Raw genomic sequence first — 25,006 nt, 5'->3', positions numbered from 1 at the left:
GTGTCGCCCCCTTTCACTTTGGGGAAATTGAGGACCAGAAAGAGCCTGTTTCTCGGCCTCGTATTACTAAGATTGAGGTGTGGGGGAGGTCCTGCCTCCCCAGCCCTGAGGCAGGAAGGGGCAAGCCTCGAAAGGCAGGTTTGGGGCCGGTGGTTTCACAGTGAGTGTGTTTGAATCCAAACGGCCGGAAATGGTTACCGGCTCTCCTAGCCCTGGCTTGTGGGGACCCCAACTGCCTGTGGCTGCCCCTCCCAAGTTCCTCCCTGCCCGGGGTGGGGGTAGCCGCCCGCAGGCCTCCAGTCCCCAAGCTGCGCAGAACCCACCCGCCGCTTGCCGCTGCCCCTTCCCATCTGGCCCCGTGGGGGGCCAGGCTTCCGGGGTCCCAGTCCCTCCTATGTGAACTGGCCCCCCCCAACCCCACCCACAGACATCGAGGCCCCGTTTTCAGGTAGCCGCGTTTTCATTCCTCGCTCCCACAAGGCCCCTGTCCCCAAAATGTTCCCATCTTGTCCTAGCCCCTCCTCCAGGCTATCACAAGGACCCGCTGTAACCCACGCCCCCGATCTCTACCAGGTCGGTGCCCCCCGCTGCCCGCAGGAAGACGCCCGGCCCCGGGTCGGGTTAGCCCCGTGGGAACGGTTTGTCTCGAAAACAGGAACCCGGGCCGGGGGCTGGGCGGGGCGCCCCTTCCCCACCGCAGTCCGCTTCCTGCCCCTCCCGGCTTCCTCTGCCCAACACCAGGCAGGGCGGGGGGCGTAGGGGCGTCTGGGTGGGGGGAGAGGGCTCTCGGTTTAGATCCCCTCTCCACGTCCCGCGAGGCCTGACCTCCTCTCGCCCACCCTCGGCGCGGCGGGTGGCGCAGCCCCAGCCCCGCGGCCCTGGCTTCCCCGGGCGGCGCGGCAGGGGAGGGGTTAAGCTGCCGCAGGGACCTCCGCTTGCGGGGCGAGAGGGAGCCCCCGGTGGGGGAGGCGCAGCCGGCGGTGCGGAGCCCCGCGCTGGGGCGGGAGGGGCGGGGAGGGGAGGGGGCGGCCACGGCGCGGGGGCGGGGCGGCGGGAAGCGGGGCCGCGGCGCGGAGAGCGGGCGGGAGCTTCAGCCGCAGCGAGGCCGGCGGGCGGGAGCGCACGGAGGTGGCGCCGGCCCGGCCGGGTGCGGGCTCAGTGCCGCGGGTCCCAAGAGTGAGTGAGCGAGAGCGGGCGAGGCGCCAGGCAGAGGACGGCCTTGGCCCCTAGGGGCCCCCCAGGGCGGCGCAGAAGGGCTGGGGCAGCGGGTGGATTGATGGGTGCGGAATCTGTGGCCCGGGTCCGGGGTGGGTGGGGGGGGGAGCTGAAGCGCCCAGGACGACCCGCGGGAGGGGGGGCATCCGCGGCGCATCCGGCCCTTCCCAGCCACGTCTCAGTGGGACCTTCTCCCGCGGACCCCCCATTTGACAGATGAGAAAATCGAGGCTGCGAGAGGCCAAGTGACTTTCAAGGTCACACAGCGAGGAGGCGCCAGAGCCAGACGGGGCTGGCTTTGGGTGGCTCCCAGGAAAAGCCCGCCAGAGAACTCAGTAGAGGAGCCCCCTCCAGCCCCGGCGAGTTTGTGTAGGGGCGGGGGGCGGGGTACCTTTTCGTGGGGCCAAGCCCTGCCAGCGTCCGGGGATGAGGGGTGTCGGGGCGCTGCGGCCGCAGAGCTGGTTCTGGACTGCGGAGGAAGTGGGGGCGGCGGAATGGGCGTGTGTGCACACCCATGGGGGTGTGTGCATGTGTGGGATTGTACATGCGTGTAGGTGCACTGTCGTGTGTGTGTGTGTGTGTGTGTGTGCGCGCGCGCGCGCACGTGTGCTATTTCAGAGCCTCTGTGGCCGCGGGACTCGAGGCTGGCCTGGCTCGAGCGAGCTGCAAGTCCAGAACTGGCCCCATCAACGGGTTTGCCTTCTGGGGTAGAAAGCTGGGTATGTGTGCCCGAGGGTTCCTTCCTGCAGGTGCGCGCGCGATGTGAGTGCCATTGTGTGTATGAGCCAGAGCATGGGAGGCAAGTGCCTGAGGCCCAGGTGTGTGGGGGACGTGGGGGGAGGTCTTTAACCCCAGTGGGGGCCTCTGGTCCCAGGTATAGAATGAGAGTCTGTCCCTGCATGGATGTATATCACCCCGCGTGTGGCTGGAGTTGCTGGTGGAGTCAAACGGGCCTTCTCCACCCCTCAGGACGCTAGCGCCCCCTTCTGGGCGCCCTACTCTGTGTTCGAATGCGGCCGGCCTGTGACTGCGCTCACAGATCGACTGTGCAGTATGGGGGCCTGGGTCTGGAGCTCTGGCTGGGGAGCAAGATGGTCTGCGGAAGGGCTGAGCCCGGACCCCTGGGGCCTTCACGGAGGAGGTGGCTTGGGAGCGCGTGGTTCCCAGGCTCGGGCTTCCCGCTGACGCCTCCGGGCCGCAGCGGGCTCCCCCCACCCCCGCCCCGCCCCAGGAATGTTCTGCACTCTAGCTCGCCTCCCCAAGGGCAGGCCCCTGGGGGCTGCCACAGCTCCGCCTCCCCTCCCGGGAGCCCGGGAGGGGGCGATGCGGGCAGGACGCCTGGGTTCCTCCCTCCCATCTCAGGGAGAAATTCCTCCGAGGTCCCCTCAGGCTCTGGGTTCCCAAAATAACCCTGCGGGGGAAGGGAGGCTGTGGAGCGAGGGAAGCGGGAGGGGCGTAGAGCCGAGCTGCGGGGTGCTGCAGGTGCCTCCGGGGAGAGGACTGGAGAAGAGGGTCCATGAGGGACTGGGGCACAAACCAGTCCCCGAAGTGTCCTGACTCGTCCTCATCCCCGGGGAGACCCTCGGCCTTCCCGCGACCTCGAGGGTGAGCCGGAAGCCTCCTGGCCAGTCGGTTTCCCAACTGGTGGGTTGCACCATCCCGGGGCCAGACCGTTTAACCCCGGGAGTGGCCGCGGCGCACGACTCCGCCCCTGGCCAGCAGGGGGCGTGCCCGCCCCGCCCCGTTCCTGCCCGCCCGGCGACTCGCCACCCTCCCCCCTCCCCCCCCCCCGCCGGCGCCTCCGCAGACTCCCTCTCTGCCTTTCCCGGGACAGGGGTCCAGTCGGAGCCCCGTGGGAGGCTTCGGAGTGCCGCTTGGTCCAGCCTACCCGCGCCGGCGGCCATGGCGAGCACCCTAGACCTGGACACGGGCTGCACGGTGGAGGAGCTGCTCCGCGGCTGCATCGAAGCCTTCGGTGAGTGGCACGGGAGGGCACGCCCAGCCTGAGCCCAGCCCCGAGCCTGAAGCGGGACTCTCAGGGCAGACCCCTGGCCTGGACCCACCCAGTTCCGCATCCTGCAACCTTTTTTAACGAAAGCCTTCTCTTCATCGCTGGGTAGAGAGATCCACACCCTTCAGAAAGATAAAATGTTTCCCTGCCCTGGTATGCCGGCATTGAAGGGAGGGACGGGGTCTCCAGACTCTGGCACAAGAGCAGTATTATCTGCCTCCCCGGAGGATCCGGAGGAACTCTATCTCTGGCCTGGGAGCTGTTTCCGGCTGGTGGGGGGCGGCTTATCTGGCGAAGGGGTGCCCTTTCCCCCAAGCACTCAGGAAATGGCCTCGGGATTCTTGACCCCGGGGAACCCAGGCTTCTTCCGCCCCAGCTGCTGGCTCCCCTCGGGACGATGGGCCCGGATCAGATGCTCCCCTCCCCCAGTTCTTCAGATCCTGCCTTAGCCCTCGCCCACCCTACCTTTTCTTTCTAATCTGCCTACAGAATTCCCAGTCCTGGGAAAACAGGTGATGGGCGGGGGGCCAGCTATCAGGCGGGCTGTGGGGTAGGCTTTAGGTACCACAGCTACGGGACGAAGGGTCAGCCCGCTTCTCTCTGACCCCTCGGAGTTAGATGACTCCGGGAAGGTGCGAGACCCGCAGCTGGTGCGCATGTTCCTCATGATGCACCCTTGGTACATCCCTTCCTCTCAGCTGGCGGCAAAACTGCTCCACATATATCCTTCGTGGGCCTGGCCGTGGGCCCTGCAGCCCTAGTGCTTGAGGGAGCCTGGCTGCCCAGCCCAGGCCAAGAATGGGCTTAGCTCCTAGAGCGTGGGCCCCTTATAAGCCTAGAATTCAGCCTTGGCGCAACCTTTCTCCGGGCCCGAGGCTCCACCCCTTTCCTCCTCTCGACTCAGGCCCCGCCCCCGCCGCTCCTCAACCTGGGCTGCCTACAGTCTAGGACCCGTCCCTACTCCCAGCCCAAGTCCCTCCTCTGGCCTCCTTCCTAGAACCCAGGCCATGCTCTCACCCACCCCTAGAACCTAGCCCCCTTCCCAGCTGTGCACCCTCCCCAAACTCGACCCTCACCCCAGCCTTCAGCCTCTTTCCTACAGGCCCCGCCCCAGGCCCCGCCCCCAGCCTCTCTCCCAGGACGAGGCCCCGCCCTCAGACTCCCTCCAGGACTCGGGACCCATCCCCTGCCTCCCTTTCTAGAATTAGTCTCCATCCTTGTTTTCCTTAACTCTCCGTCACCTACCAACAATCTCGGAAGGACAACTCCAGTTCGCTGCAGGTGAAAACATGCCACTTGGTCAGGTGAGTCTTCCTTTTGGGACTCTGTCCCCACCCCTTGCTCCCTTCTCTCAGGCTTCAGACTGGCCTGAAGGAGTGGAAAGAACACGCTCTGGGAGTTGGTCGTATGGGTTTGAAGCCAGGCTCTGTCCATGGTGGGCGGGCTGTCACACAGGCTTGCCCCTTCCTGGTCTGGGCCTGGGCTTTCTGATCTGCCCAGTGGGGGTGTGGAAGGAATGAGCTGGGGGTGGGGAGCAAGGGGCGGGGAAACCACAGTTTAGGGCTCTTAAGCTAAGAGGGGGAACTACAATCCCAGGGGATGGGGGATGGGGACGCGCGGGAGGGCTGCCTTGGGTGACTCAGAACTTCCGCCAGGTACTGGATCTCAGCCTTCCCAGCAGAGTTCGACTTGAACCCTGAGCTCGCTGAGCAGATCAAGGAGCTGAAGGCTCTGCTAGACCAAGAAGGGAACCGGCGGCACAGCAGCCTCATTGACATCGAGAGCGTGTGCGTGGGGCGAGCTTGAGGGCCGGGGAGGGCACTCAGCATCCTCCCCCATCTGTGCTTAATAAATGTTTGTTGAATTGAATGAGTGAGGGTCATGTCACTCTCTTGCTGAAAAGCCTCTGGCTCCCTGTCGTCTTCACAATGTCTCGGCTGGGGATTAGAGCCTTTGATAGTCTCCAGCCAGCTTGGCATTCCTGCCTCGTCTTCCACAGCCCACTCCCATCCCACGCACGCCATGCTACAGCTGCACGGGTCCACTCATCCTTCCCTGCCCCGCATCCTTTCCGCCATGGTGCTCTGCTCACGTGGGTCCCCTTGCCTGCCTCTCTGTGTTGTCAAGACTCCGCTCCAGTGTGGAGCGTCTGTGGGCTCTGAGGGCTCAGAGGGCTTCCAAGGGCAGCGTTTGTCATTCCCTCCTTGGGGTCTGCGCTCTTTGCAGACCCCTGCGCGAAGACCTGTAGACGTGCCACGCGGTTTGGTTGGCTGTCTTGTTTCTGTGTCTGTCTCCCTCAGTCGACTGTGAGCTCTTCAAGGGAAGGAACTGTGTCTTGCTCATCTCTGTACCCGCCCTCCCCCCTCCCTCCCCAACACGGTGCCTGAGTGCATGACGAGGGGGGGAGTTTGCAGGAGTTGGGACTGGGGACATGAGTGTCCAGCACGGTGCCTCGGATGGTGTAGGCCCTCAGGCAGCCTGAGTGGTGCCTCCGCACGAGTGTGGGGCCGCAGGGGATGGGGGACCTCCAGCAAAGGGCTCACGGTCCCCGCCCCCTCCCCACCCCCCCGCCAGCCCCACCTACAAGTGGAAGCGGCAGGTGACCCAGCGGAACCCCGTAGGACAGAAAAAGCGAAAGATGTCCCTGTTGTTCGACCACCTGGAGCCCATGGAGCTGGCAGAACATCTCACTTACTTGGAGTATCGCTCCTTCTGCAAGATCCTGGTGCGGCCCGGAGGGCATCGGGTCAGGGGTGGGGTTGGGGTTGGGGAGGAGTCCCTGGGGGAGGAGGGGTCACAGGGTGGGCTGGGGGTTGCGGGAGCTGGAGGGTTAATGAGGGCGTGGCCATCTGTTAGGGGAGGGGCCCGAAGGGGCTGAGGCCACTCCCCCTCCCCCCGCCCCCCTCAGTTCCAGGACTACCACAGTTTTGTGACTCACGGCTGCACGGTGGACAACCCCGTCCTGGAGCGATTCATCTCCCTCTTCAACAGTGTCTCGCAGTGGGTGCAGCTCATGGTTCTCAGCAAGCCCACAGCCCCGCAGCGGGCCCTGGTCATCACACACTTCGTCCACGTGGCCGAGGTGCCTGCCTCTCCCCCCCCCCCCCCACCAGGTGCCGATAGGGCGAGTCCTTCCTTTCTGCCCAACCACTGCCTCCTTGCCGGAAAAGCTGGGCCAGAGTTCTGGGCCTATTCGGTGACTCCCTGTCTCTCCCCTCCTCGTTTGCCCCCCAGAAGCTACTGCATCTGCAGAACTTCAACACACTAATGGCGGTGGTCGGAGGCCTGAGCCACAGCTCCATCTCCCGTCTCAAGGAGACCCACGGTCATGTTAGCCCTGAGACCATCAAGGTGCCTGGGACCCGGGATGGGGGAGGGGGGCCAGGGGAACAGTCTGGTCAAGCCCTGGGCCAGCCCTTCCCGGGTCTGGCCTCACTGAGAAATCCTAGTAGTAGTGTTGTGGGCTGGGCATTCCTGTCCCCATTTGACAGATGCAGAAACTGAGGTTTGGAGGGGTTACATGCTTTTCACAGGTGACATGATGAAAGGGTCAGAGTGGGGGCTTAGCGGTCAGCCTGACCCCAAAGCTTGTGTTTTTCTCCTCTCCTTTTCTTTCTTTCTTTCTGTTTTTTTTTTTTTTTTTTTAAGTTGACTTATTTAGTTTAAGAGAGAAAGCATGAGCGGGGGAGGGGCAGAGGAATTGGGAGAGAATCCCAAGCCGGCTCGGTGCTGTGACCGCGGTGCCCGATGTGGGGCTTGATTCCATGAGCCTGGGATCATGACCTGAGCTGAAACCAAGAGTCAGAGGCTAACCACCTGAGCCACCCAGGTGTCCCTGTTTATTTATCTATTTTAACATATCAGGTGATGTCCATGGAGAGAAATATATAAAGCATAGGTGCAGGTACAAGCAAAATCATAAAGAATGTGCTTGCCTAACTTACCATTCAGGTCAAGAAATAGAAGCTTCCAGCACCTTAGACTCTACCCCCATCGGAGGTAACCAGCGTCACGACTTTTGTAATGATGACGGCGCTGCTTTTCCTTACAGCTTTCCCATTCCACAGTGTATGAATCTCAAAATAACGTGGGGGTTTTGTTGCCTGCTTCTGGATTTTCTATGAATGGAATCATGTTGTGTGTTATTTTATGTCTTGCTTCTTTCCTTCTAACATTCTGTTACTTGGAGCGGTTGTTCATTCATTTCCATTGCCGTATAATATTTTATTGTAAATCTACTGCAAGTTGCGTATCTTCCATTTGGGGGTCTTTCCAGTTTGGACTGGTAACAGATGACACAGCCAAGGACTTTCTTCTGGGTCTCTGTCCTGTGCTGTGCCCTGAGCCTCAGTTTCTTCTCCTGTTAAATGCGGTGATAGTCCGTGCCCAGGGGTGGTGGAGAGGTGGGGTATTTGGCAGTGGGGGTTCCCTTGAACTTGTGACCTATAAACTCTGACCCCCAGGGGCTAAGGGAGACAGTGCTGGGGAGCAGGGAGGGAGGATTTTTAACCTTTCACCCATCCCTGACTCTGACTCCTCATCCTCTCCCACATTTCCAGGGCTGGGGGGAGGAAGGGGTACAGTGACGTGCGAACGTGTGTGTGACTCTCTGCCTTTTGCTCCCCGCCCCCACCCCCCAGCTCTGGGAAGGTCTGACGGAACTAGTGACGGCCACGGGCAACTATAGCAACTACCGCCGCCGGCTGGCGGCCTGCGTGGGCTTCCGCTTTCCTATCCTGGGTGTACACCTCAAGGACCTGGTGGCCTTGCAGCTGGCACTGCCTGACTGGCTGGACCCTGCCCGGACCCGACTTAATGGGGCCAAGATGAAGCAGCTCTTTAGCATCCTGGAGGAACTGGCCATGGTGACCAGCCTGCGGCCACCCGTGCAGGCCAACCCGGATCTGCTGAGCCTACTCACGGTGAGTGGGGCTTGGGAACAGGAATGTGGGGTGCTGGGGGCTGGCCACCGTGGACATCCACCTCTGGTCTTGGGTTTATGCAAGGCTGCGGGCTTGGCCTTGTGTTCTAGGTTCTGATCAAGGACCTGAGATCTAGCCTGGGATCCAGGGTTTGGAATGAACCCCGAGAGGAGTTCCAGCCTCTGAAAGGGGCTGTGGGCTGAGGTCTGATTTCGAGACTGCCCTGTGGACTTTCTGTGCTGGGCTTGGAGCTAGGCCTGAGCTCTTGGTGCTGGGTTGTGTTCAAGGCTTGGGGCTCAGCTCTGGATTCTAGGGGCAGGGGTGGCTTCTAAACATGGCCTCCAGCTCTTAGGAAAGGTCTGGGCTTGGCCTTGGACTTGGTTTGGGGGTGGAGAATGAGAGGTAGGTTCTAATGGAGATCTAGACTAGGTTCTAGACAATGAGCTGGAGCTTGGGTTTTGGGTTTCTAGTGAATTATTATTTTTTTATTTTTAGTTTTTTACATTTATTTATTATTATTTAAAAAAAATTTTAATGTTTTATTTATTTCTGAGAGAGAGAGAGAGACAGCATGAACAGGGGAGGGTCAGAGAGAGAGGGAGACAGAGAATCTGAAACAGCCTCCAGGCTCTGAGCTAGCTGTCAGCAGAGAGCCCGACGCGGGGCTCAAACCCAAGAACTGTGAGATCATGACCTGAGCCAAAGTTGGTCGCCCAACCAACTGAGTCACCCAGGAGCCCCTACATTTATTTATTATTGAGAGACAGAGGGAGACAGAGCACAACACGGGAGGGTCAGAGAGAGAGGGAGACAGAATCTGAAGCAGGCCCCAGGCTCTGAGCTGGCGGTCAGCACAGAGCCTGACACAGGGCTCGAACCCACAAAGCATGAGATCATGACCTGAGCTGAGGTCGGACACTCAACCGACTGAGCCACCCAGGCACCCCTCGAGTGAATTCTTAACTGTTTCTAGGCTCTGGGCTGGGATCGGGATTGAAATCGGAGCTGGATTCTGAATGCTGGGTTGGGTGCTAGGTTGAGGCTTAATTTCAGAGCCCCTTGGCCGTGTTCTGACCTGGATTCTCGGCTGGATTCTTGGCAGCGCGTTGTGCTCAAGGTCTGAGGCCAAGCTGTGGGGGTCTGCTCTGTGTGCTAGGCTGGTGTGCGGTCGCTGTTCTAAGCTGGCCTTTGTGCTGAGTCGAGCTTCTGGACGGGGTTCCGGGCTGAGCTTTGGCCTATAAGTGGACCGATGAGCCTGGGCTCTGGACAGCGGGCTCCTGAGGGCATCAGGGGCTGTGGGTGTGATCAGGCCGGCGTGTCCTAGGTATCTCTGGATCAGTACCAGACGGAGGATGAGCTCTACCAGCTGTCCCTGCAGCGGGAGCCACGCTCGAAGTCCTCGGTGAGCTGGGGAATCCCTGCTTCCCCACTCTCCCCTCCTCTTTCTCCCCCACCCCTGCCCTTCCTGAAAATCCCAGGATGGGAGGGCAAGCAGAGCTCTTAGGGGCTGCCTCACCTGTTCAGCTTGTTGCACGGGCTCTCTTCTCCCCAGGGCTTTCCCTCTCTGCCCCCCCGGGCCCTGGGCTCCCTCACCTCTGGCCCTCACTCAGGCCTGACCCTTCCCACAGCCAACCAGCCCCACAAGCTGCACCCCACCTCCCCGGCCCCCAGTGCTAGATGAGTGGACCTCAGCCGCCAAACCCAGGCTGGACCAGGCGCTCATGGTGGAGCACATCGAGAAGATGGTGGAGGTGAGGCTGTGTGGCAGCCAGTCTGGGGCCCGAGAGGTCAGGGGACAGGTCCAGAGGGGTCCGTCGAGAACGATTTTGCCTGGCCACCACCCTTGGAGCCACACGGGCGCCATGTTCAAGGGCCGGCGCCCAGGCTCCCGAAAGCAAGGGGCATAGCCAGTGGGCGGGGTGGAGGTGGGGGGTACGGAAAAGGGGAGATGAAAAGGGGAGCTGCAGAGCCCCCCACGTCTGAGACACCCTTCATAACACGGACTGGCCATGTGGGCAGGACAGGGGCTGATGCCTGTTTCATTCTCCCGTCCTCTGCGCACTTCAGTCTGTGTTCCGGAACTTTGACGTCGACGGGGATGGCCACATCTCACAGGAAGAGTTCCAGATCATCCGTGGGAACTTCCCTTACCTCAGCGCCTTTGGGGACCTCGACCAGAACCAGTGAGGAGGGCTGGGGGCTGGGGGAGAGGGAAGGCAGAGACTTACTTCCCCTCGGGTTTCAGCTTCCCCCTGTGCGAGAGGAGGCCATTGAACCAGACCATCTCGGCAGAGGAAGCTACCAAAATGTAGGGAGGGGCTCGTATTTGAGGGGGAGGCTGCCAGCTGTGGAAGCATAGGGTTACCCCACTCATTCAGACAGATGGGGGGCCCCCCACCTGAGTCTCACCAAGACCATGGCCTGGGGACCGAGGCTGCATAAATGCCGCTTTATTTGTGGAGCTCACAGCTGGCAAAAAGTGTGGGCAAGTTCAACTCCTGGGTAGCCTGTTTTAATGAATAGAAAAGAAAGGCCTGTAATTAGCAGCACCCACTTGCTTATCAACAATTCACATACTGACAATTTGGACAAACAGCTGGTTCTCTGAAGTAGGTTAAACATGCCCCCTGCGATCCCTGTTTTGCTGAGCAGACAAAACCCCGGGTCAAAATTTCCAGTCCCCATCTCAGGTCGAGTTATATTTTTAATGTTATTCGTATTTCAAAAATCATGGTTTCTCTTTTCCTTTTATTTTTCCACATTGCACAGCCTGTGGTAAAAAAGAAATCCAGGTAGTAAAACAGATTTATAGTGAACAAAGCCTGTGAAGTAAGAAGCCAAAGTTCCGTTCCTCCTCCCCTCTTTCACATCACGAGAGGCTATATATTTTTTTTTAAATGTATTATTTATTTCTAGGAGAGAGAGAGAGAGACAGCGTGAGCAGGGGAGGGTCAGAGAGAGAGGGAGGCACAGACTGAAACAGGCTCCAGGCTCTGAGCTGGCAGTCAGCACAGAGCCCGACGCGGGGCTCGAAACCACGAACCGTGAGATCATGACCTAAGCGAAAGTCGGACGTTTAACTGACTAAGCCACCCAGGCGCCCCCACGAGAGGCTATATTATTAGGCACATGTTAGCAATGCTACTGGCTTGGCAGTAGTGTATCCTTCCAGTCTATTCCATCCCCCCTCCATGTGCAAATCGCTACAGATTTTGTTTGTGCCTGTTCCGTGGATAAATAGGATTATGGTATAAATCTAGATCTGCCCATGGGGCTGATTCTAGTTGCTTTGTTTCTGCTCCTGGAACTGAGACAGAATTCTAGGGTATGTCCCTGGGATGTTGGGTGGGTGGATTGTTTCCAGGTCATGCTCTTACTTAAGGGGCCGCCGTTGGAGACCTTAGACACAGCTTCGTGCAGGGGTCTCAGCCTGAACTCCCTGCCTTCTGCACACCCCAAGCCTTGTGCCCAGCCCATCCGGGTACCAAAACCCAGCACCGGGCTCACTAGGGAGAGCAGCAACCCCTTCCCAGGGCGGCCCTAGCATTAGCCTCAACTCCCTTCCTCAGCTTGGCGCTCGCTCTTCGCTTCTGGAACTTGAGGATTCCCGTTTCTTGCGCGCAAACTCGCCTATGCATTTAAAGCACATTTTGGGATATTTTAACTGGGATCTGGTATTTGTATTTGTAGCAATAGGGCTCGCAAGGTTTTTGTTTTGGTTTGGTTTTTGGTTTTGGTTTTGGTTTTTTATCACTGTCTTGATGGAATGGCACATCTCGCTTTTTTGCTTTTGTTTTTGTTTTCCACTTAACCCTCTATCACGGAACATCTCTCCATGCAGCTTCATGCAGAACGACCTCATTCTTTAGAATAGCTGCAGTGTGTCCCACTGTGTCGTGGGGCCGTCATTTGCCTCACCATTATCCTGCTGATGGACATGTAGACTGTTCCCGGTCTTTCGCTATTAATATACGCCATGCTGCTGCGAACATCTTTGTACCAATGCACTCAGGCCACTATTTCTGTAGGAGAAATTCCTAGAAGTGGGATAATTGGATCAAAAGATATGCACATTCTAAATTAGGAGAGACTGCCAAAGTGACCTCAGGCAGGGTGGTGCCAGCTTGCACGCCCATCAGCAGTGAAAAGTGCCCATTTCCCAACGTCCTTGCCAACGCTGGGCGCTATAATAAGCTTTACAATTTTGTCAGCCTAATTGGCAAATGGTGTCTTGGTTAAATTTGAATCTCTTTAATACCAGTGGGGGTAGGATCTCTTTTCATACGTTTATCGGCCCCTTATATTTCTCCTGTTAATTGCTTGTTCATATTCTTTGTCCATTTATTCCACTGGGTTGGTTTGTTGGTCTCTTTTCTCATTGATTTTCAGAATCTCTGTTAATGGATATTAACTCTTTGCTGTCAAATGTGTTTGCAAATATTTTCTTCCAGTCTGTCATTTATGTTGTCCTTTTCCATATAAAATTTTTTAAAAATGTCGTGTGTTCAATATGTCAGTCTTTTCCTTTATGACTTCTTGGATTTGTGTTACGCATAGACAGGCCCTCACCTCCTTTGAAATTACAAAGGTATTCTCTTACACCTTTCCAGATACTTCGATGATTTTAGTTTTTACACTGGTGTCCTCAGTTCAGTGAGAATTTCACTCTCCAGGCACAGTGGGAGGAAAGAATCTAGGGAGCTATATATATATTTTTTCTAAATGGCCAGCTGTCCCAATGCCCCACTGAATTGAAGGATCACCTGGACCACGTCATGGAGCCCCAGATAAAACAGGCAGGAGTTTCCAACAAGGATGAACACTGACAGAAATAGCTCCGCGTGGCCCAGGACCTACCAACGCCACAGATGCTGTTGTAAATGCCTCCCGCGCACTCACTCAGTCCTCACACAAACCCTCTGAGGGGCAGGAATTATTACTCTCCCCATTTATAGAAGAAGAAACTGAGGCACAGGGAGATTAACGAGCTTGAAGGTCACACAGCCAGGAAGTAGCAGAATTCGAACTGAGGTCTATCTCCAGAGCACATGATGCCTCTTTCCCTAAAACCCGTTCATAGGTGAGGAAAGGGTTCTGTGGGAAGCCCTGGATTATGGTGGGGGGCGGGGGGCACCTGATTGCAGGTGTCTCCCCAGCACTCACTTGCGTGAGAGTGAGACGCCGGCGGCCTTTCCCGGTCTTGCCTGGTCCCAGAGCTCAGCAGAAGTCTCTGGAATCTCAGGACTCTCTCGACCCACAGCTCACTTTGGAAGACAAAGGCTGATAAGCTCGAGGGAAAGGGCACAGCCCTTTGAGCAGGAGCTAGGATTTCATTTTTCTGGGGACGAAACCCGGGGGAAGTGACTCGTCCAAGGCCACACAAGTAGTATAGTAGCGGCCGGGGCTTCTGCCTGCCTCCCCAGTGTAGCCTTCTCTTGTCCGCACCAGGAGTCCAAACCCAGGAGCTGGGTGAGGATCTTTTATTTGGGAGGGCAGTTCCCAGGGGGATGGGTGAGGCCGGTGGGTGGGTGGCCCCGGGGGAGGGCCCCACCTGAGGCGCCCCCTCTCCCACCCCGCCCCCCGCAGGGATGGCTGCATCAGCAGGGAGGAAATGGTCTCCTACTTCCTGCGCTCCAGCTCGGTGCTGGGCGGCCGCATGGGCTTCGTGCACAACTTCCATGAGAGCAACTCCTTGCGCCCGGTCGCCTGCCGCCACTGCAAGACCCTGGTGAGACCCCCGCCAAGCCACCCCCTTCCAGCCCTGCCCCTCCGCTCGCCCCGCCCTCCCTCTGGCCCCGCCCTCCCTCTGGCCCCGCCCCTGCTGGAGGCCTCGCAGCGGAGACAAACCTCATTAATTGCGCCTGCCTCTCCTCTCGCTGTTCTGCACCTGCCGAGGCCTGAGGGTCTCGAAAGCCCTGGAGTGGGTCAGTCCCCGTCCCTGCCCTGGAGAAGGAAGAAGTAGGGTCCTTATCTCCCGCAGCACAGCCCCCTCCTCTTTTTCAGATCCTGGGCATCTACAAGCAGGGCCTCAAATGCCGAGGTGAGCATGGCCAGCGGGGTTGAATTGGGGGGGAAGCGTTCCTCTCTGGGTGGGGATTCTTTTTTTTTTTTTTTAACAGTTTATTGTCGAGTTGGTTTCCATATAATGCCCAGTGCTCATCCCCACAAGTGCCCTCCTCCATGCCCGTCACCCCCCTCCCCCTCCCCCCCACCCCTGGGTGGGGATTCTTAATTTGGTGGGGCAACGGAGGAGGAGTGAAGTACACTGGAGCCAGAGAGGCATGCTGATTATATTGAAGGGGGTAGCCTTGAAGTGGGCTTTTATTCTGGTGAGACAGCTGTCCAGGCACAGAGAACTTGGGGGAGGGCATGGACCCGCCGGCCGATGAAGCCGATGAAGCCGTTTGGAAGGAGAGTCTTATTTTGGCGGGGCCGCTGCTGCTCAGGAGCACAGGACACTGGGGAGAGGTGCAGGGCTGGCGATCGGGATGGGGGGGTGTTCTGACCAAGGGCTCTGGCTGGGCCTCCCCATCTGCCTTTCCCAGCCTGCGGTGTGAACTGTCACAAGCAGTGTAAAGACCGTCTGTCTGTTGAGTGCCGGCGCCGGGCCCAGAGTGTGAGTCTGGAGGGGTCTGCACCCTCGCCCTCACCCACACACACCCATCACCGAGCCTTCAGCTTCTCCCTGCCCCGCCCAGGTAGGCGAGGCTCCCGGCCTCCAGGTAAGAGGGGGTCTCCTTGGGGGGTCTCCTTCTGTACTTGTCCTGTGAAGGGAGGGAGGCTGGGCCATTGCGGCAAAGTATTAGCCTATCCGGGGATGGAAACCTTCCTGAAGTTGTAATTCTGTTGTTTTGGTGGGGTGACAATGACGGATTGCAAAGGTCAGGGGGCCAGAAGGTGACTCAGGAAACCTTGACCTTTTGAGGCTGAGAGAAACGAATACATAAAGAGTTAAAGTGAGAGCACCTGGGTGATTTAGTCGGTTAAGCATCTGGCTTGGGGTTCAGGTCATGATCTAGGTTTGTGAGTTTGAGCCCCACATCAGGCTCTGTGCGGACAGCTCAGAGCCTGGAGCCCGCTTCAGATTCCGTGTTTCCCTGTCTCTCTGCCCCTCCCCCTGCTTGTGCTCTGTCTGTCTCTCAAAAATAGATAGGGGTGCCTGGGTGGTTCAGTCAGTTAAGCTCCCGACTTACGCTCAGGTCATGATCTCATGGTTGGTGAATTTGGGGCCCTGCCTTGGGCTCTGTGCTGACAGCTCAGAGCCTGGAGTCTTTTTCGGATTCTGTGTCTTCCTCTCTCTCTCTGCCCTTCCCCTAGTCACACTCTGCCTCTCTCTTGAAACTAAATAAACATTAAAAAAAATTTTAAAAACATTTAAAAAAAAGAGTAAAAGTCAAAGAGGCTTCAAGATTTCAGTCACAGGGGTACCCGGCTGGCTCAGGCAGCAAAGTATGCGACCATTAATCAGGGTAGTGAGTTCAAGCATGAAGCTTACTTAAAAAAAAAAAAAAAAAAAGAAAGCTAGTCACACTCTTATTTTGTTAGGGGGATTGACGTTGGATTGGAAAGGGAATCCTGTGAGCCATTTGCCTGCATTTCCCGTTTTGGCTACTCTGGGGGCTAATCTGAGAAATGTCCCTTGCCCTGAAAACCTTTTGTGGCTCTCTTGGGGGGTCTCTGGTGGTTTTAGGGCAGCTTGCTGAATGACAGTCCCCCACATGATTATTTTGCTGAGCACACTCCGAACAACCATGTGAGCCTGGGGTCAAAGGCAATTGACCACAGCCATTTGGATTGGCCTAAGTCCTCAAAAATAGAGGCAGGCACCAGGCATAAGTCCTCAAAAATAGAAAAAGTGAGGCCATTTTCATTGAGCCTTCCAGAAGTGCTGGGGTCTGAAATGTGAAACACACACAAAATTGACATTTGAGGCAAACTGCACTGACAAATCTGTGGCTGTGAAAAAGCCATGGCGGCATGAAAACTTAGAAGAAGAGCCTCAAAAACGGGCCGATTGGTCACTCAGTGAATTGATTTTTGGTGGCTGGATCCGCTTCCGGGATGGGGTAGGGTGCCCGCTGTGAGTGGGGCAAGGGCTGCTGAAGGCACAGAGACCCAGGAGTTGTTCCTGTGACCCCCCCCCCCCCCATTTCCCTGCAGAGATTCGAGAGGAGGAGGTGCAGGCTGTGGAGGATGGTGTATTTGACATCCACTTGTAATTGATGGTGAGTCCCTGGGGTCTCACCAGCGGCCTGTGCCGCTGAGGGCTGGGGACACATCGGGAGGGGTGAGGGTCAGGGAAACAGGTGCTCTGTCCGCATGACCTAGGCCAGGTGGACTCATTACTTTTTTCCTTACAACCTCTGTTGTTTTCCTTCCCAGCGGTGACTGGATCAAGCACTCATGCCTGCCTTGGAGAAAAGACTTGGACCAGAGCAGGAAGCCTGGGGTGCTGGGGCAGCAGGCTGGGGCTGGGGGGTGGGGTGTGAGGGTGGCATGCAGCTGAGGGTTGGGCCGGGGCTGGTGTCCCTAAGGTTGTACAGAATCCTGTGAATATTTGTATTTTCCAGATGGAATAAAAAGGCCCATGTAATTAACCTAGACCATCAGAGCCCAGAATCTTCACGCAGGGGTGGGGGTGGGGTGTCTGTAATCACAGGGCTAGAATCTTAGCGTCTAGTACTTTGTAGTCAGGGAATCTTGGGAGATCTGGAATTTCAAGTGTTGGGAATCTTAGGGGGGCTGGAATTGGGGGATAGAACTTCAGAACCCAGAAACCTTGAAACGTAATAATCTTGGGGAAGGTCTAGAATCTCTAGGAGTGCAGAATCTTGGGGGTCTCAAACTTGACGCTAGTGCTTCTTCGCACCCAGAATTGCTGGGCTCAGGGGTCGTGTGTAACCATAGCCTTCAGCCGGTAGCCGAAATTCCCTTATGTGACAGGTGGCCTCTTGGCTCCTGTTTGAATACTTCCAGCAATGGGGATCTCACTGCAGGGAACCGAGGGGGAGAGAGGGCAGCCCTGAGTGCTGGCTGTGGGGGAGCGGGGGAGGGGGGGACCTGGGTAGCCCAGGCTGGGCTTGCATGGCTCAGGGTGGGGGCTGCACTCTCTGGGCTGGCAGCCTCTTGGCCTGGAGCTGCTGCCAGCCGGAAGGACGGTGACTTCCAGAGGAAATGCATATTGATTCTGCTCTCAGCCTGCTGTGGCCTCTCCCAACCCAGCTCTTCCCTCCTGAGTCTGCAGCACGGAGGTTTTGGGGGTCACCGCTACCCGAGGAAGACTAAGGCCACTTCTAAGGCTGGTCTGGGCACAGAGGGCGGAGTGGGGGTCTTCTAAAGGTTCTGAAGCTGGGCCAGGCTCCAGCAGCCCTGAGAGCCGGGAGCTGTTTCCTCCAACATTGGAGCTCCAATGGGGAGCTGCCCCCCAACCAGGGGTGTGTCCTACAGCAGTTGTGGGTCATCCTGGGGGTGGAGGCTTGAGTACCCCCATTCCTACCTGCAAAGCAATGCCCGCAGCCCCTCTGTCAGGGTTCCCAGACCCCATGCGCCCCTCTCTCCTTGAGACCCCACTCCTCCTGGCCCACTCCTTATTGAGGTCACTTCTGCCTCCCACCCTGATAGTTCTCAGCGACAGCTCCACCCTCTGTTGAGCCCCCCAGCCCTGTCCCCCATTGGGTCCCTCACACTACACCTCCTTGTGTCCTCAGCCCCCTCCTGCCCTTCCCCCTCTGAAGGCTGTAATATCCGTTTCACGATTTGGGGGCTGAGTTGCTATAACAACAGACGGCGATTGTGTTGTGAAGAGCAGCTCGCTCCCTGTGCCGCCCGCCTCTCGCGCTGCCTCCTTCCCTGCAGCCTGGTCGCCTCCCCTCCCTGCAGCCCTCAGCCCCAGCCTGGCCTCTTCCCACTGTGTGCGTGTGTGTGCATATGTGCGCCCAGGTCTGCCCTGCCCTGGGAGTGTAACGTGTGGCTGTCTTTTCACGGTTGCATGTGTGAATCAGGTGTATGAGCCTCACGTGTGTGCGAGTGCATGCGTGTGTGTGCACACAGACACACACGCTGTATTTGCTGCATTTCCTCTGCACCGTGTGTCCCCACTGGACTGTGCCCCAGAGAAGGGCCACATTGGGTGGGGGTGCCTTGTGGGGGGAGTGTCTTGAGGTGGTGGGTCCCAACTATGTTGGATAGTCTGAACCTTGGACCTTGGGGGGAGACATCCCTGTAGCTGGGGGGAGGGGCAAGGAGGTGCGGTGGCTGCCAGGTGACCCTTCCTGCCCTTGATGGGCAAAGGTGGCCCAGGGAGCTGGAGGTAGGGACAGGAGACAAATGCTGGCTCTTACATCTCTTCCTGCCCCTCCCCTCCTCCTAACCTTTCTCACGCCCATCTGTAAGGGTCTGAGAGAGTCTCTGAGTCACTGCACCTCTCTGTCTGTCTGCCCATCCATGCCCTGGTGCCTGGCTGGACAAGTCTGTGTGTGTGTGTGTGTGTGTGTGTGTAGGCTGCAGGGAGAGGAGCAGTGGGGGATGGGTGGGTCAGTGGGCTGTGGGGTCAGAGAGGCCATTTCACGTCTACAGGCCCTGACTCAGCAGTTCCCATCCTCTGGCTCCTCTAGTGGCCTTGGTGGGGCCAGCCTGAGGGTCTTTCCAAGGTCAGACCGGGCCTCCAGTCTGGGCCCTGCCTCAGGGATCTCTCCAGATCCCTAGGAACCCCCCACCCACATTCTGGGTCTCTGCATCGCACCCCCCCCCCCAGTCTGGAGGAGAAGACCACTGGTGGGTGGGTGTCCCCACTCATCTATTCAGTAACTGGCTACTCTGTGCAAAATGCTTCACAGGGGCAGAATGGCTTGTAAGCTGGTCCTCTGTGCACACCTATTCCCCTGGGCGTGCATTTGCCTCTGAGTGTGCAGCACCTGTGTGCACAAGCTTGTATGTGTGTGCGTATATTCTTGGGCAAACATGTGCTTCCTGTGGGTACCCTTCCTGGGTGGGCCATTTCTGCAGCTGTCCGTGTGTCTCTTTGGGAATGCCTGCGTGCACGTGGACAGGCGTGTGTGGCTGTGACTGTGTCTCTAGGTGCCCAGGTGTGCGCTGGTGGTTGCGTGTGTGTTTTTGCATGTTGCCTCGGGCCAAAGAAGCACCCACCTACCACTGGCTGTGCAAATCACAGACCCTGCAACAGAGATCTGGGTTTTGGGGTGAGGTGGTAGAATGGTCTGGGGCGCGCGCACACACACACAGCCTCATCCAGAAGCCCATTGCCCAACTTTGTGGTACACGCACCAGGTGCCAGCTCCACCTTTGATTGGCTGAGTGCATGAAGGGGTGTCCCCTTCCTCCCACACTCATACACGTGCACAGTGATGGGGACACCCTCGCAGGGAAGGCCTCGACCCAGCGCTCCTGGTTGGGAGAAGAACAGAGAACTGCACTGTCGCCGCTTTCCTTCAGTGATCCAGGCAAAGTGCAGCCTCACCCCTGCCCCCGAACCTGCCCCTGCCCCAGTGCGAGTTCCTGCCGGGCCTGGGGACCAGGCTTCAAACTCGGATTCCCATCAGGCAGGGCTGGGAACCCCCAAGCCCTTAGGTCTACCCCGCCTCCATCTCTGCCTTTCCCTCCCCCACTGCCTCCTTCAACCCAGCAAAGACCCTCACGCCTCAGCTCTTGGGGAAGGCAGGGCGCCCTCGGGCGGTCGGAGGCGGGGGCCATGCTGTGGGCTGGAAAAAGCCCCCAGCGGCTTCGGGCCGGTCCCCCCTCCCGAGGCTCCCGGCAGCCTGGGCCCGCCCCTGGGCGTAGCCAGTAGAGGGCGTTGCGGCCCGGGCCCCTCACTGGTCCTGCTTTCTCGGGGCCCCGAGTCCAGGGCCCACAACCTCTCTTGAGCACGTCCCAGTCCTGGGCGCTGCTACATGGGCCGGCCGGCCGAGGGGTGCGGGACCCGAGGGCCCGACCCAGTAGGGGAAAGGCTAGGGCGCCTGGATTCCAGGAAAAGACAGTGGGGCTGGCTTGGGGGTCGGCCTGGTTGGGAGCCTGGGCGCCAAGGCTACGGACCGGGAGAGGCGGGGAAGAGCTCGGATGCCCTGGGGCCGGGACGCCTGGGTCCCCGGCGGGGAAGGGAGGTGGGCCCGTGGAGCAGCGGGACTGGCGGCTTCTGAGCCTTCGCATTGGCTGCATCGCTCGTCCGTTAGCGCAGCGTGGCCCAATGCGCGTACCCGGGGGGCGGGCACTGGTGCTGATGCTGCCGTCAGTCGGTGTTGCAGGGATGCGGCGGCGGGAGCAGCCGCCCTGACTCGCGGAGCATCCTCCTCAGAGCGGCACCGCGGCGGGGCGGGCGGGCGGACGAGCCGGCGGGCGGGGACGCGGCGGGGAGCGAGAGAGGCGCGAGGCGGCGGACACCGCTGGCCCCGGCTCTGCCACCCGCCGGAGACGGGGCGGCCCTGGGGCTCTGATCCCCACCCTCCAGCCCTTGGCGCCCCCAGAACCAGGTAGGGGGGGCTGCGGCGGAGACGGGCGGGGGGCGGGAGCGGATCGGGGGAGGGGAGCGATCGGAGGGGCGGGGGAGGCAGGAAGGATGGATTGGGGGGCGGGGGCGCTGCCGTGCTGAGAGGGCTGGCTGGGTGACAGCGAGGAGGCTAAGTGGCTGGGGGGGTGGGTTGGGGGTCGGAGGCTCTCTGTGGAAGGGGCACTGGCCCTGAGCTGGGTTGAATGGAGAGGGGTGGGAGGGAGGGTCGTTGGGGGGAAGGGATGGGGCGAGAAGGAGGGGCATCCGGAGGGCTGGGAGGGAGGCTCTGAAGGGGGGTCCCCAGTCTGTGCTAAGCCCCAAGGGCTGGCAGCAGCGTCCCTCCAGAAGGGCTGGGAAGCTGTTGTGCTCTGAAGGGTCTGCAGGGGAGAAATCGGCGAGGAACTGGGCTTGGTGGGAGAAGGAGAGGGCGCTGGAGAGGGGAAAGAGAGAAGTGGAGGGGCAAGGGGCAGGGGCCAGGCCAAGGGCTTCATCCTGGGGGGCACCCCTGAGGACCAGGCTTTACTGGGGGATGGGAGCCAAGGGGAGAGGAGGTTATTGGGAGGGAGAAGAGGGGAAGGTGCCAAGGTGCTCGAGGCAGAGATGGGTCTGTGCCGGTGGAGACGGGAAAGATGGGGGGCCTGAGGGAGAGAAACGGAAGCTTGTGGGGGAAGATTGGGGGCGATGGAGAGGGAGACTGGGAAATCAGTAGGAGGGGGCTGTGCTGGGGTGGGAATGCGCTGGGGGCGGCGACAGGGTTATGGTCAGAGAGTGCTGCAGGGAGAGGCAGCTGCAGGGCCCTGGGCTTGCTCTCCCCCACCCCCAAAGAGGAGGGGACCATTTCTCATGTCCCAGCCTCTCCCCCAGCTGAAGGAGCCATCTGCCCTGGGTTCTTTTGGGCTGGGCATGAGCTCTTGAACCCTTGATGGGCCCTTGGAGGCAAAATTGGCTTTTCGGGGGCCGTTGTCTTCTTTACTCTCAACCCCCCACCTGAGTCCTGGGCGAAGGCATTCGGTGCCTCATTGAACAAGTGGGGGCTGGGAGGGGGTTGTTTCGTGGTGCCTGGAGTGAAGGGGGGTGGTTGTTCAGACCTAGAGGGATGGGTCTTAGGGGGTGTCCAGTCCTCCTGACTGCCTTGCGGGCTTTCCATACACCCCTGGTTTTGTATGTGCCAGGGGTGGGGTGGGGTGGGGTGGGGTGGGTGAGGACCTCTCAACCCCTCCTGCCCCTCCCTCTGTCCACCTTCCTCGTGTCTGGGTATTCCTGCTGGGGGATTTTAGGGCTCTGCATTCTCTATCTTCTGCCAGAGAAGTAGCTCAAGAGAGAAAGGAGACAGAAGGAAGAAAGAGTGGAGGGGGGGTCAGTTGGTCTGTTAATTGTGAGGCTGCCTGTTTTGTGGGTGCTTCAGCCACTCACTGCTGTCCCTAACTCCCCCTGCCTCCGGGGACGCTGGCCTCTGCGGGTGGGGGCGAAGAGTCTAGATGGGGCCTCCTTCATTCCTGCGGGAGGAAGTGTTCTCAGACCCATCCTGTCCTCAGATCCACCGCGGGGGGCAGGGGTGGGACTGACCGACAGGCAGAGGCCAGTGGTCACCGGTGGCTGAGGGGTTCTCTCCAGGACCCAGGGTCCTGTCCTGGCTTCTTGGCCTGGGTTGAATCCACACGATGGGTTCCTGCGAGCAGGGGGCTGGGTTCTGGAGGGGCCGTGAAGGACCCATCTTCCTTCCAGCGCTCAGTCTCTGCCCAGGCCCGGTTGCTCCCTCCTGCCTGCCCTTGCCAGTGACACAGACAACTTGACACTGATACATACACTCGGTGGCACCCACCCAGACACACACCTACACAGGCACACACACCTGCGTACACAATACACCTCCCGGCAGCACACCGCCTACACTCCCCCGCCCAGAGAGACTGCCACCTCGCTGCCTGCCTCAGAGACCTACCCCAGGTGCCCTGCTCTCATGTACGTGACACACACACACGGCCCCAGCATGCCCCCAGAGCCCCGGCATGCACTGTCAGCCCTCACCCCCAAACGCGCGCGCATGCGTGTGCACACACACACACACACACACACACACATCCTCCCATCCACTCATTCACCTCCCCACCGTTTACAGTCATGTCGGCACACCTGCACTCCATGCACACCCCCCCGGGACACCCCCTCTGGGACGCCCCCTGCCCCAGTACACATCATTAAGTGCCCCGTTAGCCCATTGTGTGTGTGTGCACACAGGCACACACACATGCTTGCCAACACCCTTCGTGCCCTGGCTCACCACCCAAGCTTCTCCCCACCTTTCATTTACCCCTCACCCCCCCACTCACTCCCGTATCGTCGTGCCCTGAGAAAGCCCCCCACGGCCCAGGTGCTCCCACCTCTCCTGACCACGACTACGATCCCTCCTGGTCACTCAGCTACACCCGGCCTTTGCCAGAAACTCCCATTTCCAGGTGCCCCCACTGCCCCCCCAGCACTAATCCTCACACTCGGGACCCTACGCCTGCCTGATGCTAGAACCACGCTGTCCATTCATTCCCAGCTCCGAGCCCAGCCCCCAGGGGGACGCCCGACCATGTGTCTCACACGCCACCTACCCTGCTGTTCCATCTGTTGGTGCGGCTCCCCACCCGGTCCCATCCACACCGGAAGGCCTGTGGGGCTCGGAGATTCACTCAACAAATAAGCCAGCGTAGGCACCTTATCATTTGCAAAGCCTTCTCCTGGCTGCTTCTCCTGTCCCCGTGGCGACACCACAGGGGCTCAGCTCTGCCCCTCGGTGAGCGTCAGTTTCCTCATCTGTAAGATGGGGGTCCTCCTACCGATCTCATGGGGTTCTTGCAAGGACTGGATGAGATGACCGTAAGAGTAAAAACTGGAATTATTGTGTTCCTACTGTGAGCCTGGCTCTGGGCTAAGCGCTCCGGACTTCATGTATTTCTCAGGGACGTAGTCGTTCCCCAGCCAGTGGCAGCTATGTTCATCATGATCGTATAACCTTCCACACACATGTGCACACCCCTGTCACGGGTACCTTTAGGGACATCCCCAGGGACCTCATGCCTACTCACAAGGCTCACCCACCCAGGTCGGTGTCCCCCCAGGCGCGCACTGCATGGGGAAGGGCACAGGGGCGAGCTCACCGCTTCCACTGCCTGCCCCCAAGCTCCTAGGCACCTGTGCACCAGCCCCCACTTTGCCGAGTCATTCAATTGCACCTCAGTCCCCAGCCCACCCAGCGCCTCAGCCCCACACACCAGACGACGGCGTCGTCATGCACACCTCCCGCTGCCACCTCCTGCCCAGCCCTTCTTTCCATGGACCGACCCCTGCACAGGGGCCCCCTCTGCACACACCTACTTGCTTCCAGCCTGTGTTGCTATGGGACTCCCTCTGGTCTTTAGACCTTCTCCCATCTTCCTAGGCAGAGGAGGTGCCCAGCAGGACAGGGGAGGGTCTAGGAGGAGAAATCTGAGTCCCAGCTCGCCACTTCCAAGCTCTGTGACCTTGGGGGAGGGCCCTTTTCCTCTCTGAGTGTGTTTCCTCATCTGTAAAAGGAAACAGTGACAAGACCTGCCTTGATCACTTCCCTGGCCGGGGCCCTGGTGGAATCCAGGGAAACACGAGACACGTGGAGTTTTGTAAATTGCAGGATGCCAAGATGAGGAGCTTGAAATGTGATCGTTAATACAACACGTACTTTCGTCTCTGCTTTAGGCACTGTCCTAAAGTGCTTTATATAGATTAACCCTTGATTTTGACAACACTACTATTGCCTCTGTTTTACACCTAAGGAAACCGAGGCCCAGAGAGGCTAAGTCACTTGCCCAAAGTCACACAGCTAGAAAGAGGGAGAGGGGGCATTTGAACCCGGGCTCCAGACTTAGCTGCCTCTGATCACTCTCTCGTTTTTGCCCACTGCCGTGGTGCGGCCAGATGTGGACATGCTCTGGGTCTTTCCAAAAAAAGTCATCAGGGCTGGAAGGAGGGAGCAGAGAAGGGAGGTCGGAACTGTTTGCAGCTCACCAATCCTGCCCGAGGTTTTAGGGATGCCCTCCAAAACACCCACTGTGACTGAAAGGGACCTTAGGGCTTAAGTAGTTTGATGTCCCCTCCCGTGTGATTCAAGAGCCCCCTCCTGAGCTTCTGAGCAGCAGTCATCCGCCTCAGCTCACACACCTCCACAGAAGGGGGACTCACCGCCCCCCCCGGAGGCAGCCTACTCCACTGTTGGATGCTTTAAATTGCCAGCAAGTTTCTCTTTAGCTCGAGCCAAAATCTCCCTCCCCATAACACGCACTTCTCCCACCTGTCCACGGGCTGCCTTCTGGGGCCACCAGAATGTGTGTACACCCA

The 25,006-nt window shown here is 59.0% G+C and overlaps 1 protein-coding gene across 7 annotated transcripts; it reads left to right on the top strand.

Moving 5' to 3' along the window:
- Positions 1-619: 619 nt before the first annotated feature.
- On the top strand, positions 620-16,745 carry RASGRP2 (RAS guanyl releasing protein 2). Of its 7 annotated transcripts, XM_039244748.1 has the most exons (18): positions 1,086-1,176; positions 1,432-1,584; positions 3,050-3,190; positions 3,845-3,947; positions 4,468-4,530; positions 4,882-5,013; positions 5,801-5,951; positions 6,135-6,308; positions 6,461-6,577; positions 7,867-8,148; positions 9,473-9,550; positions 9,777-9,899; positions 10,216-10,331; positions 13,735-13,876; positions 14,152-14,188; positions 14,694-14,870; positions 16,309-16,373; positions 16,531-16,745. In XM_039244748.1, exons 3-17 carry the CDS (start codon positions 3,118-3,120, stop codon positions 16,365-16,367), a joined length of 1,827 nt encoding a protein of 608 aa, XP_039100679.1. In that variant the 5' UTR covers positions 1,086-1,176; positions 1,432-1,584; positions 3,050-3,117; the 3' UTR covers positions 16,368-16,373; positions 16,531-16,745. The 7 variants fall into 7 exon arrangements, with proteins under 7 accessions (XP_039100677.1, XP_039100680.1, XP_039100679.1 ...); XM_039244746.1 differs by lacking the exons at positions 1,086-1,176; positions 1,432-1,584 and adding an exon at positions 620-638; XM_039244749.1 differs by lacking the exons at positions 1,086-1,176; positions 1,432-1,584 and adding an exon at positions 917-980.
- Positions 16,746-25,006: the final 8,261 nt, after the last annotated feature.

This window comes from Hyaena hyaena, unplaced genomic scaffold (assembly GCF_003009895.1).
Source record: "Hyaena hyaena isolate Hyena2069 unplaced genomic scaffold, ASM300989v1 scaffold_248, whole genome shotgun sequence".
NCBI lineage: Eukaryota > Metazoa > Chordata > Mammalia > Carnivora > Hyaenidae > Hyaena > Hyaena hyaena.
The sequence above is the reverse complement of the archived record's forward strand: the minus strand, read 5'-3'. Positions and strand labels throughout refer to the sequence as shown.

What these genes read in the sequence shown, in the direction of transcription:
- RASGRP2 (XM_039244744.1), top strand. Translation starts at nt 1,730, where the DNA reads ATGGGGGTGTGTGCATGTGTGGGATTGTACATGCGTGTAGGTGCACTG. An exon ending in CTCATTGACATCGAGAGCGT is followed by an intron (nt 5,014 to 5,800) that starts GTGCGTGGGGCG and finishes CCCCCCCGCCAG; the next exon opens with CCCCACCTACAAGTGGAAGC. An exon ending in ATCTGCTGAGCCTACTCACG is followed by an intron (nt 8,149 to 9,472) that starts GTGAGTGGGGCT and finishes GGCGTGTCCTAG; the next exon opens with GTATCTCTGGATCAGTACCA.